The 20,373-nt window shown below is 38.8% G+C and overlaps 1 protein-coding gene across 1 annotated transcript in view; it reads right to left on the reverse strand.

The window, feature by feature from the left end:
• Positions 1 to 1,945: 1,945 nt before the first annotated feature.
• Positions 1,946 to 20,373, reverse strand: part of DIAPH3 (diaphanous related formin 3) — an 811,800-nt gene continuing 793,372 nt past the window's right edge. The window contains exon 28 of the mRNA XM_073580354.1: positions 1,946 to 2,799. Within this exon, the coding sequence (XP_073436455.1) occupies positions 2,543 to 2,799 (257 nt within the window). The 3' untranslated portion in view covers positions 1,946 to 2,542. The remainder of the gene's footprint in view (positions 2,800 to 20,373) is intronic.

Consider the following 20,373-nt stretch of genomic DNA (forward strand, 5'->3'; position numbering starts at 1 on the left):
GACAAACATTCTATGTACAAAGAACAATCTTTATTATGACCATTCTGTGTGCATAGAACATTATTTTATCAGCAGCCCATCTCCTGATAACATATGGACATATGTAGCCAAGAAAGATGATCTTTAAGCTTGCATAGAAACCATTGCACCTGACGAACAAGTGTGTTGCTCCTATGCTGTAATAATGATGGCCCAAAAACAAACTTTTCCAGGGCAATGTAGCATTGTAGATGTTTAGTTTAGCTGTATCTGTTAACAAATGGTCAGACAGGATTTATAGCAACTTTCATACAGAATTGTGAATGCAGACCTGGAGTATAGTATAGGATATAACAAAAGATTAGCAAGAAAAAGAAATAAAATATATTTAAACATTAAAAAGATGTTCTAAAGTGAACCCACATCTTCACAAGCAATATTTAATACAACATGTGACAAAGCAGCCATTCCATGAACACTAAAATGTGTGTTACTAAGCAGTTACTAAACCGCTAATATTTGTGAAGGTGCCAATCTTTTATTATAAGTTTAAATATAAATGTGAAGAACTAGGAATTGCACTTTTGCTGAGCCCATAATAATATAACTGCTGACTTTGTGGCATCATTAGGACTGCAAGATAAAATATTCAAAGGTTGTCACCAAATGTTACCAAGGAACTGATACTGTGATAATACTGGATACTTTGTGAGTATTTCAACTTCCATCCTAGCAGGTGTTTGATAAAAGAGTCCAGAAAAGAAAAAGATTGGATTTAAGAGTGTTTCCAATTTTTGCAAAAATAAAAAACTAAAGAACCAAAAAGTGTTAAGGAAATAAAAACTACCTGTGGTTTTTTTTTATTCCTGGAACTAATGCTTTGATAAGCTTTAATGATCCCACGTGACGTGTTGAAAAACTGTCAGCACATGATTTCAGCAGTTAATCAGTGGTCAATTTCTGCAATACTGGCATTAAAGCGAACCTGTCAGCAGGATTTTGCCAAGTAAACTTACAGGCATTGTTAGGCTGGCGCTGTTACACTGATTAAAATGATACATGGGGTGAAGAAATCTGTCTTGTGGTTCTTATGTAATCAGTGTTAGAAGCTTTTAGCTAATGATATGTCCATGCTCCGGGGCGCGACTCTAGGCAGAGTCTTATCTTCCTGCTCTAATGGGGAGAAACCAAGTAGAGACCTGCCCACAGGCCTCCACTAAACACAAACATATTCCTCTAGAAAGTGCTTTGGGGACAGCCTGTGGGAAGGTCTTTCCATTTTTATCTGGCTTAGAGCAGGAAGCATGGGCAGATCATTAACTGAAAACTTCAAACACTGATTACACAAGAACCACAAGACGGATTTCTTCAGCCCAGGTATCATTTTAATCAGTAGAACAGCAGCAACATTACAATGTCTGTAGTTTACTTAGAAAAATCCTGCTGATAGGTTCACTTTAATGGTAAGCACTGAGCAATTAAAGGGAACCTGTCTGGTCCCCCGGTCCCCCAGAACCACCAGCAGTTGTGTCTAGATATATAAATTCCCTGCCTAAAAGTTCCTGTATTACATTACAGGCATAAACAGATCTTTGGAAAAAGTATTCCTACAGTCTATTTATGATATGTAAATGAGGATTTGATTAGTCGAGGGGGGTGTTAGTGTCCCCAGACTAGTCTGCCCACATAGAATATATCATGCCCTGTGGGTGTGATAACATGACTTACAAAATCCGGCAACATTGCTTGCGCTATTCAAACCTTGCACATGCATGCGGCTTCTTTCCCTCTCATCACTGAGCCTCTGAAGCCGGGTGTACGCGTGCCGGCTTCAGAGGATCAATGATGAGGGGAAGAAGCTGCGCACAGGGGCGTGATAACATGCTAAGTGAGCTAACTAGTCTGGGGACACTAACGCATCCTCGACTAGTCAAAACCCTCATTTACATATCATAAACAGACTTTAGAAATACTTTTTCTAAAGATCTATTTGTGTGTGTAATGTAATACAGGGACTGTTAGGCAGTGTGTCTACATATGCACACAATACTGCTAGTTGTCCTTGGGGCAGGTTCCCTTTAAGTGACCACGTGCTGGCATCTTGTCAACAAGCACTGGAGGGAATGCAGGGTCTTCTGTACAGGGTCTAGTGAACAGGATCTGCACAAGGTTGGCTAGACGAGTTCTACTCATTTTCTTTTTTATAACATTCGTGGATTTTATATTTTAGAAACTGGACAACACCTTGAAATACTATTGCAGCAGTTATATGATACAAGATTGAGGTAAGACTTTTGTCCAAAGGCTGTTGGAAAAATTGGCTAGAGAACAGCAAACTGTACCATAGTAATTAACTATTATGTTAAACTATGTATACTTTATTATGCTTTTTATAAACCTGGGGCCAGAAAGGGAACGACAGAAAGAAAATCCACATGAATAGGCAGTTATGGAATGCTCGGCATTGCACGAACTGCTTTCCTTGGGTACCTGCAGTTCGGCTCACATGGCGTTATTTATATTTGTATTTTTTTGGTAAATGTAGGAAGAACCCCCTGCTTGGTTAAAGAGCTCGCAGTCTTGCGAGTAAAGCTTCAACTTCTGGAATTGACTCTGCCTTGACAGCAGTGCTGTGACCTGCCCCTTTGTCTTTATGCCCTTCTGACTTGCACACCTCTTTTCTAGTGGTAACCTTGCTTCTTGTTGCAGAAGCATGAGATTCCAACTCAAAACTGAGTTCCTTAGCAACTGGAGCCCTTGCAGCTGTAGAGTGGATATTTGGTCTTGAACGAGATCTCTCAAATTGAGGTTTTTGGTTTTCTGTGAAAAAGAGAAGTAAAATGCTAGGTTATTAAACTGAATTATATTTTAAACATACTTTGCATTATATTTCCAATTTATTGAACATGGAAAAGGTAATTTAAGGCTTAAGCTGAAAGTAGGAGGACAAGCAAAAATATGCATTAAGTGCATCGGCATTGAGAGGAAAAAAAAGTAGAGGATAATATATAGTGGTATTAAAAAGACAGTCTAGAAAAAAAACGATTTTGTAAAGTAGTAGTTTATAGGTGGATCCAGCCCGAAAGGGGAGGATATTGATGGCGGTAATACATTTTTATCAGGGTAATTTGCATTTGCACATAAAATAGGTCTGATAAAGCGAACTTATCAGCGGTAAATATATTTTATTTTCTTTTGCATCTATTACGAAGAATATGCAGCCTTGTCTTCCTGGTTATAAACTCTCCGTGTCGGGAGGAAACTTTACATTTGCAATGAAATGAGCACCGCAGTTTAATGTTCCCAAGAAATCTATTTTCCTCCATTGTGATCTTTTTCTAGAAAGCGACTATTACGAGACAATGATCTTGACTTATCACAAGTGAGGAAAGAGACGGCCACACTGGCGGATGATTAAGTGACTTTCTGAGGCTAACTCCTCAAATCGTTAGTGCTCATTTTCAAGAATGATCCCTCCCAAAGATATGCAGGCTTCTTAACACTGGCATATTCAATATTCCGGCAACCTTGAGCAGGGGGATTGAAAATGTCTTCAGAAACTTGATATGACATTTAAAGTTTTTCGGTTATCAGCTGAAAGATGTCCTATCATCTCAATAGTAATGACTTTGGAGCACAGGCAGTCACTCATGACAGTGTGGTTTATGCGAGAGCTGAAAATTTCTACTGAAAACAGCTTGTACATTAAAAGGTGGTTGCTGAAGATATTTACTGCATTGTCATTTTTTGACCACGAGCTCACAATGATGGATGAGTATGCTACACACAATCTCGACAATTACCAACAGAATGTCCACCGTTAGGTTACAAGAAAATAGGGAGAAAACATCTTCAATTGTAAAATAAGACGTGTAAAATTTAACTAGCATTGCTGAAACAGAAGATTTCCCTGCAGAATATTTGATATTTGCGATAATAACCATGTCCAGTATAGTGTCTCCATTCAACATATGCAGAATACATATATTACTGTCACCTATACTAATATCGGGAAAGATATGCGATTAGGTTAGTGGATGTATAGAAAGGTAATTTACTTGACTTATGTTTTACTGAGTTGTCAAGGATAACATCAGAGCAGATACGAACCATGTAGTAAATACATCTTATGTACCTGTAAAATTAAACTTCAGCTTTATGGCAAATATTACATTTTATAGATTTTCCAATCTTGTTGAAAAAGAGATGTTTAGTAAAATCTCAATATCCGGGCACATTGGGAACAGTAGGGATGATGGAACAGTAAATGCTTCTCACAACATAATGTTGTTCACATCCAATCAAAGGCGATATAGAAGGGTTTCCACCATGTCATTTGCACAAGAAAACCTCTACCATTTGGCAATACTAGATTCCAATGGAGTGAAGACCATTTTTGGCACTTCCAATCTATATACAAGCAGCATGTGCGACTTTACAATAATGCAGCAAATCCTCCCCCACTTAGTCCTAACTGGTCATCAAAATTTCAAAAATACTTCTGGACATCAGGATATTTCATCCATTGGTTCTTTTTACTTAAGTCATCATAAGTGACTTAAAGAAGCACTCCCATCAAAGTCTGTATCCTCCTAATATATTGTAATCATATAATATAGCATTTTGTCTTACTACCCAGCTAATTATTCTCTTTTGTCTGCTCTATGTAGAAAAAGGAAATATGTTGTCCCTACAGGACTCATTCCCCTCTTCAACTTCTGAGAAAGCGGCTCTTCTTCCCCTTGACAATGACATTTGCAGAAACTGATAACTTGAACAGACAAAGTTGACCTCCTGATTCTACATAGAGCTTAGAAGGATTCAGCTAGTCAGTTTTTAGTCACATGATGTATGGACATAATGGAAAAGAGAATTATCTAGGCAGAAATGCAAAATGAGCAATTCTAAGTACACAGAGCTATATAATATGAAGACTGCAATATATTAAGAGCATGAACATTTTGATGGGCGTGCTTCTTTAAAGTGCTACGGTTTGGTATACAATTAAACGTTTATCAAGAACTGCTTTGATAAAGCTGTGAATGGAATATACTGATGCTCAGGATTATTTGTCAGCCAGAGAGACTTACCAAATTGTTTGACATGCAATGGGTTTAAAAAAGTTCTTCTAGTCTGGCGTCCAACAAAGTGACTAATATTTACCACAGATGCCCCACAATGATTTCTTTATATATATATATATATTTTTTAGTATGCTTGACATTATATTTGCCATTGAAAGTTTGCTCTGGATAACAGGTTGTCTTTTCAAATGTATGACCCTTCATTTCCTGCCCGTACATCCCACCACTTGTCACAACATAATCATTGTTATTCACTTTATCAGTTAGTGGTCGAGCACAGTGAAACTTTTCCAAAGGCCACCTCTGACGTTGAATGCATTTAATGTAACACATTTTCAGTTCTTTTACTTGCTATGTATATTAGCAGTTTGCTTGAGGACAACACAATGCTTCAGTTCAATATTGTGTGTTCATCACAAAGTTTTTGCTGCATATATGGAGAAGGGAACTGACGATTCAGAACTAGACTGAGAAATCTCGGCACAGAGAATTAGAGTAAAAAAAAAAGTGAACAATTATAAATTTTAAAAACGTAGAGTAGGACTGCCCCATATGAGAATGCCTTGACATGGCGGGGTGGCTCAAAAAAATGATCAATTATTTGCTAAATGTCTCATTTTAAAGTACAGTTAGAAATTAATACGTGTATATACACTTTATGTATTGCGTTCTAACCTTAGGCAGCGCTGGCTTCTCTCTCTTTTTTATAATTATAAATGTCAGTTCAAAATAATAAGATTTGAAATATTGTATAAATTAGTACTGTTAACTAAAACATACAACGGGCCAGACTTATAATATCAACGCTCAAAGTCAAGCCATCTGAAAGAATGGCAAGAGCTTCCGAGTCATGATGTGCGTGACGGATCAATGGACATTCTAAGTAGGGAAATGGCAGAAAACAATGCCAAATCAGATTTGGCATGATTTGCAGATTAATCCTATTTCATCAACAGGAAGCAAGACAGTTTGAACACATTTTACTCAAGTGAATTTCTAACAATGTCATTTTATGACATTTCTGAATTTCCATTTATACTATATACTATCTAACACACCAGCCATTAGCCGTTCAGGCTACATTACCCATTGAAATGCTGGAAGTAATCACAGTTAACTTCCACCAATTAATGACCAATTAAACCTAGTCTAAAACATGAAATGGGTAAAATAAGATGCAATGCAGTGCTGAAAAGAAATAAAGAGAAAGAGAATGCTATAAATCATCCTATACTGCATTTAGCAGATTCATGACCTTTGATCTATTACATTAACCCTGAGTCCCTTTGGAGAGATTCAAGGTTGTGGTATTCATAATAATGGCTTTTTCCAGAGTATATTGAATACAGTATGAGCACACATCATCATAAAGAAGGAAGAGATGGAAGCCTGAACCAGCCAAATGCCATAAAGAAATGAATTTCATCCGCACGTGGTAGGGGCTCGCAGCATATTGGTGCGGTAATGAGCAGTGGGCAAAGAAAAGGGTTACATTTTTTCATTAAAATTGTGTAAATTTTGAAAAAGTCATGCCTTTGAAAAATAATGCTATTACAGGAAATGCTGCTTTATTGAAAGCCGTGCTCTGCGTGAACAAGTAATTAATAGAAAGGTTAAATCTATTTACATTGCTAGGTGAGGAAAGTTATATAGACATTTTGCATAATTGGCTTGTGACTTTTTAAAAATGCAGTTATAAATAGTGCTTACAATGCTTCATTAACCTATAATTGAATTACAAATTTAAGATCTGGTCTTGCTTGTGTAAGGAAAAACTACTTTCTGATAAGGAAAAAAAAAAATAAGAGTGATGCTAATTCTTATATTCTTCGACAAATGCAGCACACAAACTTAGAATTACTCCACTTCCTCACAAGATATTCTTAAACACGGAAATTGTAAGATATCAAATAGTCTAGTGAAACTACTTTCATCCAGATTATGGGATGGTTGGGAAGAATATATAAAATATTTTTAGTTAAAATTAAAATGATCATGAAGCTCTGTGCTGGATTAATCCGCTTCAACGTTTTCTGTAAATGCAGCATAACCATTACGATCATTTAAAGAGGTCTTCCCACAAAAATGACTAGGAAATGCAATCACTTTGTTATTGGTTGGGTTAAGACTGCTGAACTGCTGAAATTTCCACCAAACCTTGAAAAATAAAGCTTTCATTGTTCAAATCAAATTTTTAAAAAGAGTTTGTCATTTTTCTGCATTCTGTTTCAGAAAGAGAGAGGACATCATGTTGATACAGCAGACATATCGTCACTGGTGTGTTGTATTAGTGTGGGGCTAACTGCTGGAGATACTGCGCAGAATTGTTGGGCATCATCAGCTTAGACATGGAGGAAATCTGCTAATTTGTCTAATAGGGCCTGTATAGAAAGAAAAGATGAGGGAATCTGGGATGGATTCCTGAGGAAGCCCTAAAGTAAGGAGAAGAGGAAGAACAGCCAGCAAATAATACACCAAAAGAGCAAACAAAGACGTGGAGAGGGAACCAAAAGAGAGGCATCTTTGAATATGATGAATTGGAGCATAGTGAGGAGGAATTTGTGGTCCATGGTGTCAAATTCTGAAGAGATCAGAAAGAATCAAACGACCATAAGATTTAGCCGTTAGTAGATCATTAGAGACTTTACTCAGGGCATTTTCTGAAAACTCTGGAAACCAGATTGTAAAGAGCCAAGAAGAAAGTTATCTGTAAAATGGCGGATTAGACCAAGTGTTCCAGGGATTTAGAGATAAAGAGAAAATTGAAGACATGTCAGTAATTCATAGAACAGGACAGGTCAAAAGAATTATTTGCTTCCTTAGTAATTGGGTTATGATGGCCATGTTTTAAAAAAGAAAGAAAGATACCAAAAGAGAGAGGGGTGAAATATTTTTCCAAGGTGGAAAGTGAAAATAGGGCAGCTGGACTGGAAGGGGTTACTACAGCAGGCAGTAGGGCGAGAAAAAAATGTTGTGACTCGGTCAAGTTTGAAAAGTGATGAAGTGAGACGAAGTGTAGGGGGGAATAGAATTCATAAAATTAAGGGGTTACGATATCTATAGCTCTAGGTATACTGGCTTCTACTTTGTAAGGGACACACTGTTTTAATTTAAATTTTGAGTGTTCATCACAAAGTTTTTGCTGTATATGTGAATAATTAGATGAACTGACAAAGATCAGCACTAGACAGATGCCAGACTAGATAAATGATAAAACAAGTTACGCATGATTTATGGAAATTGGAAATCTTAAAGGGGCCTTCCCACAAACAAAAGATAAGATTTTCACAATCCAATTTGAAGTCGTAAAACATGTTCAAAAGGGTGAATTGTCCCCTTTTTAAGAGCTCCAACCATGAAATAGAATAAGTGATTCAAAGAAAAAGTTTTATTCCTTTCCAACACCATAGTCGTTATTAATGAGGAAGTGTCCAGTGACCGCTTGAAGATACAAGGCTGCCATCAGAGGAATGCTGCCGGTGTGGGAGGTAACAATGCAGTGTTCTTATTTTATGATGGGCAGTAGACAATTAAAAGGGGGTTGTTGAGTAGCGGACATATGACAATAGTATCCACTCCACCAAATGACAGTCATATAAACCCACAACCCAGTATTTCAGAGGATCACGTGCCAGAAGACAGGCTTTCAGCTGTGCAGTACTGGTGAACAGCATGAGTATTTTTAAGCCTGACTCTCATTATTAGATTTAGTAATTATTCTCATCCCAACTACATCTTTTAGGGCATCATTTCCCTTTAACCTAATATTACAAACGTGACCAAATTAGCATTTTAATGAGATGTTGATGGAGAATTCATACTTCTGGGCTACATTAGTAACAAACTGACCAAATCATAATGGTAATCAGGCCACATTAAATAAAATCCATTTTCCATTAAAAAGTAAAACAAGTGCAATAACAGACTATGATAAGTAATTGTGCTAATTCCACATGCCACCCTCTTCTGTAACAAATTAAATCATAAACCAAGACAGAGTTTTCTAAGTAATGAACATGAGGCTGAAAAAGAGCGAAACCATTGGTATGCCTAATAGCAAACTTATGGGGTTTTCATGACAGTAAAAAGTGTTTAAAGCGGTATTGTCAATCTGTACAACTGATTTTATCTTCTCATAATCAGGCTTGAGTGACCTGTGAAGGATGCTGGAATTTCAATAAGCAAATCCAAGTGCACATTTCAGAGTCCAGACATGTACATGCTTTTATTGTCAATTTTCCAGTTATTTGCTTGTCTGATATTTGAATGCAATCCTGTGTGGACATCCCTGGCATACAAATGCTTACTCCTCAGATCAATAAATATATTTTGTATTAATCGTGTGGAAAAAAGGAATTGTTGTGATGTGACTTAGACCAAAAGAAAGTCAAACTTTTATGGCTTTTCTGAGAATGTCACTGCATCTAGATTTATTATTTGCAACGTGTGTTTGAAGTTATCTCCATATCTTAGTAGCTGCATTTTAAGATTTCTCTTTTGAAATTTCAGATGGTCTTGATCTTTCTAAATTAATTTTCTAGAAAGTGCTATTTTCTCTTTTAAGCCTCACAAGGCATATTTATAAAAAGTCTAATTTTGTAAACTGGTTATGGGTTGCAAAATTAGAGCAATTAGTGGAATGGGTAAATCTGGCACTGACTTTCAAAATACTTTAACCCCTTGCCTCCGGAGCACTTTTTCATTTTTACGTTTGCATCATTACATTTGCATCATTACAGAAGAAATTGCACAACAATTGTACTGTGCATTTTCTCCTGTTGCCCTTGTGAAAATAAAAAATTTGTGTTGAAGGACATTTTTGTGGTAAAAATGAGATTTTTTTTATATATTCATGGTTCCAAATTTCTGTGAAGCACTTAGGGGTTCAAAGAGCACACCTAGATACAGTCCTTGAGGGGTTTAGTTCAAAACAGGACCACTTATGGGGGGTTTGGGCACATCAAGGGCTCTCCAAATACGACAATGGTACAATTTCTCTTGTTACCCTTGTGAAATGAAAAAATTTGGGACTAAAGTAAAATTTTTGTAAAAAATATGATACATCTCAATTACTTTGTTTCTCATTTGTTCTTGAATATCTAGCTTTTGAGGAACCTTTCATCTTCTTCACTTGTCAAGCAGGTCCTATTTAAGTGATTTCTTGATTGATAACAGGTGTGGGAGTAATCAGGCCTCGGTGTGGCTAGGGAATTTGAACTCTGCTTCCCAAAAATGTGATAAACCATAGTTAATTTATGTTTTTCATACAGGTTCCTGTAGGGTTGGATTTCTTTTTCCCTTAATAATGAAGACCTTCATTTAAAAACTGCATTTTGTGTTTAATCGTTCTATCTTCGTCTAATATTCAATTTTGTTTGGTGATCTGAAACATTTAAGTGTACCAGTCTACCACTATATGGTCACTGTTTGGCGGTTTTATTAGAGTTGTTTTTGTTAAGATCAGTTAAGACAGTAATATGTGATCATGCTGTGGTATTTGTGATCATGGTGTGGTATTTGTTCCTTCTATAGCGGTGTTGTTGGTAGAATTGGTGTTCGTTTTGTTCACTAAAAATATGGTAGTATATTTACTTGTATAGTGCTATTGTTTGCTAAATTTTAGACTGCTTTGCTAATATATTTGTTTTTTTCTTTTCTTTGTATGCTTTTGATGGGAAGTAGACTTATTTCCCTGTAGATCTTAGCAGAGTGTCAAGGGCTCATACATCCAAAACTTGCTCCAGGGCTCATAGGGCTCTAATTATGCCTCTGGTCCCCCCCTTGTTACTCACAGGACTAAAGGCAAAGGGGGGCTAGTCGAGAGAGAAGGAGAAAAAAAACAGTCTGTCAGTAATGTAGGAGATTCCAAACATACGCAGGATCAAAGCCTATGTTAGCAAAGAGGAAATCGCAAAGATGATCTATTCTGAGAATAGGTTATTAGTAATAAAAGTCCTCAAAATCCCTATAAATGTAGTCTCTAAGATGAACTCACAGGGAATAATCTGCTGCAGTACAGAAATTCCAAACTGAGTACATGATATGTAAATTCCAATTATTCTGACCTGGACAACCCCTTTAATTAGTGAACTCCATTCGCTGAACATGTTGTTTTGCAGAGTAGACTACTAACAACTGACACAACAGAGAACATAAGCACAGTGGTAAACCACACAGAGCCAAAGCCCAGAGCTGACGAGGGAAAGAGGCGAGGATGTAGGATGCAGCCAATGTATTATTGACATGAATGGAATACTACACAAACTTTATTTCATGTCTGTTAAAATGTCTTATATCCGGTACCCAAATTTATTCCCTGAGACTTTACTGGATATAAGTTATTTTACATTTGCTGCTGCAGTGTTTATTCATACCATATTTTATTGCTATCTCTTTGCAAGAAAATTGAAAGAAAAAGCCAAAGGCAGCCATTCTTGTTCTCTGTTGTGTCTCTCAATCGCTGTGATTAGAATTGTGAAATTCGTGTCAGTAGAAGGGTTAAATAAAACATTAAATGAACATAGAGAGACTGGGGACACCAGAGTTTATGAAATGGTCGTATGAAAGCAATCTAAACTCCGTGCTTTAATAAAGAACTCGCTCTTAAATATATTGTAGCTTTTCTTTCCGAAACTTCTTATTTGTCTTTCCAGGAAGTGGATACAGTAGAATACACAGGGGAGCCCTAAACAAACTGACACCATACAAGCACAGCTGGTGAAAGTGCAATCCTCCCTCTCAAAAAGCCGGGAAATACACCAGCAGGAGACCTGTGAAGAGTTAGTCAAGAAGTGGTTAGAGGGAAATCTGTCAATGTTTGAAGAAAACAGTTTGACAGCCGGTTTCAAAAACAGAATAAACCAATTGAATGCCCTCGGAAAGCTCAACAGGAGATTATTTTTAATTTGTTCTTCAGGAAAATGGAGCCCTGCAGTAGGAATGTTTGATGGCAGAAAACCGCAGTTTCAGAATGTGGCCTTGTCAAAGAAACTTGCAGCGGAATAGTTTTTAATATTTCATGCAGTTTATTTAACAAATAGTTTTCAATAAAATCTGCGGCTCAGGTGAAGAAAAGAAAAGCTTTGTGGTTACTTCTAGCATTAGAGCTGCTTTGTATCCAACAATCCTCAATTCCCACTGCTGCAAAATTACTTTAAAGGGATTGTCTGGTTTAGTAAACCCATTTTCAAACACCTTATGAAGGAGTTCTTAGAACAGAAGTGGGTTTTGTGCATCCATGCATCAGAGTAGAGAGCAGCAATTAAGAGCTCCTCTTCCTCAAGAAGAGATAGGCATGTAGTGCTCGGTTTGTCCTGAGGCAGCCTTACAGGAAAATTAAAAACTACAGGGAGGAAATCCCACTGGTCCCAGCTGACTGCTGTTGGCCTCTGCAATGGTCAACTTATCAACTACTTATTGCTGGGGGATCATCTAATAATTAGGGATTGTCCAAAGAGAACGACCTCTTTAATGTGCTTCTCAGTAGCGGACACAGAAGAAAATCACTGTAATAGCACAGTATATAAGCCCCTTTCAGTAGAATGGGCTCCCTTTCCTCTTGGGGGCCTGTGGAGCTGCACATGTTGCACCAATGGTTTGTATGCCCTTGGTGCTGCTTGGCTATATATCTAAAGCCTCTTTTTTTTAGAGATGGTCGAACCTGAACAGTAAAGTTCGGTGTCCGTACTGAACATCTTCTGTTCAGGCATGGACACCAAACACGGACTTCACCAGGAAGTCTGTGTTACTGTTCAGGTTCAGCCCCCCGAACACCGGGTGTTTGTCGCGCTGTCATGTGCATGACAGAGCGGCAAACACTGCTTCTGACTGGCAGTAAAATCATTACCGCCAATCAGACAGACGAGGTTCCCACGCTGTCAAATGACAGCATAAGCCTGCAGCTGTGATCGGAGATATAAAGTTTACCTCCGGTCACTGGCGTCAGATCATGGGGCTACTGCTCCCATCAGCTGATGCCTGCTGCCGCTAATAACAGCAAAAGCAGGTGGCTTTTGATGGGAGTATTCATCAGTCGGCGCATGCACTCTAAAAAAAATAATTAAAAAAAGAAAACGGCATGGGTTCTCCTATATTTTTGATAACCAGCAGGGCAAAACTGACAGCTGGGGGCTGCAACCCTCAGCTGTCAGTTTCAGCAAGGTTGGTTATCATGAATAGATGGTTTCCAGCTCTGTTTTTTTTAATTATTTAAATAAATCATTTAAAAAAAAACCTTATGTGGTTCCCTTAATTGTTTACAGCCAGCCAAGCTAAAGCAGAGAGCTGGGTGTTGGAATTCTCAGGTTGGTAAGGGGCCATGGATATTGCCCCCCAGCCTAAAAATAGCAGCCCGCAGCTGCCCAGAAAAGGCACATCTATTAGATGTGCCAATTCTGGCGCTTTGCCCTGCTCTTCCCACTTGCTCTGTATCAGTGGCAAGTGGGTTCATATTTGTGGGGTTGATGTCACCTTTGTATTGTCTGGTGACATCAAGTCCAGGGGTTAGTAAAAGAGGCGTCTATAAGACGTCTATCCATTCCTAATCTTATAGTTATATTGTAAATAAAGACACAGCAAGCATAAAGCCTTATATTTGAAATAAAAACAAAACACATTTTTCCTTTTTTTATTGAAAAATAACAAACAGTTATACCCATAGTTTTCAATCTGCACGGTGCAAAGATGCGATCAGCCAGGCTGAGAGCCACTGAGGCCATGTGCACACGATGCATTTTTCCTGCGGATCCGCAGCGGACTTTACCGCGCAGAAACGCTGCAGATAAGCAAAGTGATTTACAGTAGCATGTAAATCAATGAAAAAAAAAAAACGCTGTGCACACGCTGCGGTTTTTGTGCGGTACAAAAAATACAGCATGTCACTTCTTTTGTGCGGTTTTCCACCTACTCCATTCTCCAAATCCGCAGGGGGAAAACCGCACAAAAACCGCAGTAAAACCACAATAAAAAAGGAAGTAATCCGCAGGAAAAATGCAGGTCATTTGACCTGCGGATTTCTTCAAATCTGCGCGGAAAAATACGCAGGAGGAAAATCACCGTGTGCACTTAGCCTAATGAATGAGCGAGCTCCTCTGAGCACAGGATCAGTGACTAGCGGTAATCTCATTGAGGTTACCACAGGTCACTGAGGCTGTATTTCCGTTCAGGCTCAACTGTGGTGACCTCAGTACTGTGAGAAAAAGTATCACGGTGCAGAGCTGTGTTCACCGGCAGAATTTCACTGCGGTGAATTTGAACTGCGGTGAACTCGCCTCTGCACTGCAAGAATTTAACTGTGGTCAATTTGAACTGTGGTGAACTCGCCTCTGCACCGTGAGACTTTATCTCACTGTGATAGCAGTTATATCATGGAGGGAGGTCACCGTAGTTCATTGGCCTGGCTAGGAAAGCAGCCTCAGTGACTGGCGGTAATCTCAATGAGGTTACCGCCGCTCACTGATGCTGCGCTCGCAGCAGCTCATTCATCAGGGGTTCTCCGCCTGGATGGTCGCATTTTGGCACCAGACATGGATTACGGCATGGGACAGAACACCAGACAGGTGAGGGATATTGTTTTTTATTTTTGTTTTATTACAGGAGACGAGGGACTCAATGAAATTAGATTTTAGGTGAGTATAACTGTTTGTTATTTTTAATAAAAAAAAGGAAAAGTGTGTTTTGTTTTTCAAATAAAAGACTATTGCTGTGTTTTTATTTACAATAAAACTATAGTATTAGTAATGGAGAGGCATCTTATAGCGTCTCATAGATGCCTCTCCATTACTAATCTGTGGGCTTGATGTCACCAGACAATACAAAGGTGACATCAATCCCACAGATATGAACCCCACTTGCCATTGCTACAGGGCAAGTGGGAAGGGCCAGGTAATAGATGTGCCTTTTCTGGGCAGCTGCCTACTACTATTTCTAGGCAAGGGTTCAATATCCATAGTCCCTTACCAGTCTCAGAATATTGTCCCCAGCTGTCTGTTTTAGCAAGGATGGTTGTAAAAAATGGGGGGTGCCCCACACATTTTTTAAATTATTTATTTAAAAAATTTAAAGCAAAACCAGCGTGAAGACCTATCTATTCTTGATAACCAACCTTGCTAAAGCTGTCAGCTCAGGCACCGGCTGTCAAATACTCTCATCAGTCGCCGCCTGCTCTCACCCTTATTAGCGGCAGCAGATGGGAGTGGTAGTGCCATCAGCTGACGCCAATGAGCTGTAGGCTCAAGGTGTCATTTGACTGTCCGACCGTTGGTAATGATCTTACAGCCAACCAGAAGCAGCATTTGCCGCACTGTGATGCAGATGACAATGTGGCAAACACTGGATGCTCAGGCCCATCATTCAAGTGAATGGAGTCCGGGTGTCGGTACTGTTCTGGTACCCAAACACTTTTTTAACTGTTTGTCTAAACCTGCTGGATCCAAACATCCAGGGGTCTGCCCAGCTCGACTCTTTATAATTTAGGCAGCTTTTGTAGTACCAATATGTTCTGTAGAGCTGCATGGAAATTTTCTTAATGCACATCATCCCTATCCCAACAGGACTCACTACCTAATCTCCCTAATAAACACAAAATTCATACAAAGTTGCTGTAATTAAGCTCAGAAATTTTGATTTCCTTTTAGTGTTGGCGACACCTGTACAAACATGATATATAAATATAATAGATGCTCGTGCAATTTACCAATGAACTTATATCAAGTATCATAAGGCCAAAGCAAGGTTCACTGTTGTTATGGCCTTAAGTTTGCAATTTCAATCACTGCTTCTAGGAAACACTAGTTGTACATAAGCTTTTGAAGGATTTCAACTCATTTATGAACATTAAAGGGGTTTCCACTAATAGGACAACCCCCTTCTCATTGCCCACTCTTGGTACCGATAAAGTAAAAAAGCCCATACTCCCCCCTCCTGTGTCAGCACCATTCCTGCGGTGTCTGCACTCGTGGTCCCGGGGCGCTCATGTGGTTGTATAATACGTGGTGCCCGGGGTCCAATCAACATCATTGTCCTCACCTTACTACATTATATAAATGTATCTTGAATATGTTTTAGTTAACACGAGACATGCCAAAACTTAGGTCCATAATTATTTTGACAGTGACACAAATGTATTTCAACTATATATAGTGTTGCACATTGCAAGTGGCTACACCCTCCTGTTCATCAATATTCAAGGTATGCATAGAGAGATTCTCTTAATCTTGCAAAATATTGTATATTTTCAGTACATTTCCCATATGAGTAAATATTCCTAGTATTTTTTTCACAACATTGGTATGTAAACGTTTGGGCACCCCGGGTAAAAATTACTGTTATTGTGAACAGTTAAGCAAGACAAAGATGAGATGATCTCTAAAAGTCCTAAAGTTAAAGAGAACACATTTCCTTTGTATTTCAGGCAATATATATATATATATATATATATATATATATATTTTCATCTTTAACATATTAGAAATTACAAAGAAGGAAATGGGCCGATGCAAAAGTTGGGTACCCTTGGAGATTTGTGTGCTCAGATAACTTTGACCAAGCTTTCAGACCTTAATTAGTCTGTTAGGGTTATGGCTTGTTCACTCTCATTGTTAGGAAAGGCCAGGTGATGCAAATTTCCCAGCTTTATAAAAACCTAGCCTCCTCTAACCTTGTGCCAAAAACCAGCGGCCTTAAGTTCCTCTAAGCAGCTGCCTAGCATTCTGAAATGAAAATGGTGGAGGCCCACAAAACACAAGAAGGCTAAGATAGCAAAGCATTTTCATGTTGCCCTTTCCTCAGTTCAAAATGTAATTAAGAAACAAATGGCAGTACACAGGAACAGTGGAGATCAAGATAAGTTCTGGAATGCCAAGCAAAATTTCAGTGAGAGTTGCTCATAGGATTGCTAGAGAGGCAAATCAGAACCCCTGCTTGACTGCAAAAGACCTTCAGAAAGATTTAACAGACTCTGGAATTGCGGTACATTGTTCTACTGTTCAGAGACGTCTGCACAAATATGGCCTTCATGGAAGAGTCACCAGAAGAAAACCTCTCCTGCGTCCTCACAATAAAATTCAGAATCAGAAGTTTGCAAAAGCACTAGACAAGCCTGCCTAATGCATTTTGGAAAAAAAGTCAAGTGGACCAATGAGGTTAAAATAGAACTCTTTGGCCACAATAATCAAAAGTATGTGTGGCGAAAAAAGGGCACAGAATTTCAGGAGAAAAGCATCTCACCAACCATGAAGCATGAGGGTGGATTAATCATGCTTTGGGGCTGTGTTGCAGCCAATGGCATGGGGAACATTTTACAGGTAGAAAGAAAAAAGGATTTAATGAAATTTCAACAAATTATTGATGCAAACATAACACCATCTGTAAAAAAAAAAAAAAGAAAGTTGAACAGAGGATGGCTTCTTCAAATGAATAATGATCCTAAACAATCATTAAAATCACAATAGACTACTTCAAAAGGCGCAAGCTGAAAGATTTACAATGGCCCTCACAGTCCCATCTGATCATTGAAAATCTGTGGCTAGACCTCAAAACAGAAGCGCATGCAAGACGACCCACGAATCTCACAGAACTCGAAGAATGGATAAAAATCCCTACAAAAAGCGTTTACAAGCTCTGATACTTTCAAAAAGGGGTGCTACTAAGTACTAACCATGCAGGGCACCTAAACTTTTGCATCAGACCATTTTCCTTTTTGTAATTTTTAAAATGTAAAATATACAATTTTTTTGCCTAAACTACAAAGGAAATTTGTCATCTTTAACTTTAAGCCTTTTAGAGATCATTTCATCTTCAACTTGCTAAACTGTTGACAATAACAACCAGCGGAACACCGTCGCACCACACACACACTCAGCCAGCCTCTTGCGCGGTACCACCAGCAGAACACTGTCGAACTGCGCCTGCGCAAATTCCACGTAGTGAATCATTCCGCTGATCCGGGCGACAGATGCGCGACGTGTCTACAGGCATAGGAAGTCGGTCACATTAAAGGGGTTTCTCACGAAAGAAAGTTCATTTTAAAAATTGTCTGTGTCTGACCGTGTACGGAGCATACCACATCTCCTGGGCAGGGGAGGAAGCAAAAGACAATACTGACATTACAGCAGGGGATCACAGAGGATTAATTTTGTGAGGTAAAATATTTAACTGACTGTTTTGAAACAATATTTTACCTCACAAAATGTATCCTCTGCAATCGCCTGCTGTAATGTCAGTATTGTCTTTTGCTTCCTCCCCTGCCCTGGGGCTGTGGCATGTTCTGTACATGGTTAGAAACAGACAATTTTTAAAATGAACTTTCGTTTGTGGGAAAACCCCTTTAAATAGAAATTCCTCCTGGCATGCTGTGCACTGACTGTTTAGTGATGGGATACACAGGTTAAACAAGAGATGACATGAGAGAAGACAGCAGATGGGGGAGAGAGAAAGCGCACAGGGGTGAGAAAGACAGAGCACAGGGGGGAGATAGCTCAAACGGGACAGCACATGAGGGGAGAACAGCATAGGAATGAGAGAGACAGCAGACAAGGGGGATAGCACATGGGGTAGACAGGTCAAAGAAAAAAGCACAGACGGGAGAAGTCAGCACATGGGGAAAGAGAGAGTGGATAGGTGGGTGAGCACATGGGGGGAGAAATTCTCAATGCTGCAAAGCCTGCCCCCATCGTGACATTACTGCCCTCCTGATGCGATAGCACCAGGCCTCTATCTAGTTTTTAATAAATACTTATAGGCTAGTAAAAAGAAAAGGTGTATGTAGCTGTTTTTACCTTGAGCACTCACACAAACACATTTAGAGATGTGATAGGCCATTATGAGTAAATGAGACATAAATTCATTAATCGTACATCTCCATATTAGCCGAGTGTTTGCCAATACACCCTAACAAAAGAGAGGAATATTAATAGTAATGTGATCACGGCATGTTTGATGGTAAACAGGAGCATTGGAAGAGGAAAAATCAAACATCCAACAATATATTTTACTTGCGTTCATAATGATAACTATAACCGACAAATATATGTAAAATGGCAGTGTCACAGTAAACGAATATTGAGCAATTTACTCAATCGGAAACTAGCTTGCACTGTTTGCCTGCTCCGTTATTCATCATTGATTATTTGCGCCTTGCCTCTCTTTTCTTGGCAGCCCGACCTAACGGCCCATTATTTTTCATCAACAATGACTACATTAAAATTGGAGGGGAAAAAGTAAAACAAATGACTTCCTAGTCACAAGTGATTCATTGCAACAAATGCTGTTCATTTACAGAGTGGAAATTATTGCATAAGAAGACTATAAAGTACATAGTGTAGACAAAGTAGCCAAAAAAGGGGAAGCTTGAACTATGAGGCAGTGAATAGGCACTTAACTAAATGGTCCTCTTACTAATGTTCCAAGTTACAATGAGAAGAAAGAAGAATTATCCCTTACTATAGAACATAATACAGGCTGGTGGTGGACATAGCCAGAGTGCGCTGCACCCACCATGTTTTTAGGATATTAATCCTTTTTTTGATACCATGAATGTAAGTCAAACTTACTTTGTCTGGTTCCCTCAGCCATCATCCGAAATACTCCACATTCGGCTGAATTGACTTCACAAGTTCCAGGGAACTTGGGCAAGTCTTACTGCCTTGAGAGCTACTGCTTGAAATGACACGCCCGTCCTATAGTGCCATAGGCATTTGTTGACCTCAGCAGAGTGCCTTCCTTGTCAAATACTCACTATTTTTGTCTTCCAATGCACATTCAATTGAAATGTATTTCCGCTCAGAGACAAGCTCTCTGCGCAGCAATACCAATGCCAGTCAATCCAATCAGAGGCCAGAAGGTAACATCAGGGGGGCAGCGTGGCAGCTTATGACGTCACTGCTATGCGCTGACATGCCCATGCCCTAGATAAAACGGGCACATCATTTATTCCTGCCATTGACCTTACAAATGACCAGAGAGCATTACTTACATGTAGAGGGAAGGCAATTCTGGCATCTATATAAGAAAGTGTTCTTTACAGTTAAAGTGGTCACACTGTGTAGTGCTCTATCGTAAGAGATAGTAATGGCAGCAACTATATCAGCATAAAAAAATGTCTGGATGCTTTTCTCATAACAAATTGTATTCATTTTACTCATTTATATAGCGCCATTAATTTCACAGCGCTTTACAGACATTATGGATTATAATGTAGCAACAGATAATATAGAATTGAGAAAGGTTAAACTTGATGGGCTCATGTTTTTTTTTCCGGTTTTATAAAATAGTTAAAATTAAAACATAATTGCTATTTAATCCCTTAATGACC

The sequence above is a fragment of the Dendrobates tinctorius genome, unplaced genomic scaffold, assembly GCF_039654945.1.
Source record: "Dendrobates tinctorius isolate UK_male_01 unplaced genomic scaffold, ASM3965494v1 ptg000064l, whole genome shotgun sequence".
Lineage (NCBI taxonomy): Eukaryota > Metazoa > Chordata > Amphibia > Anura > Dendrobatidae > Dendrobates > Dendrobates tinctorius.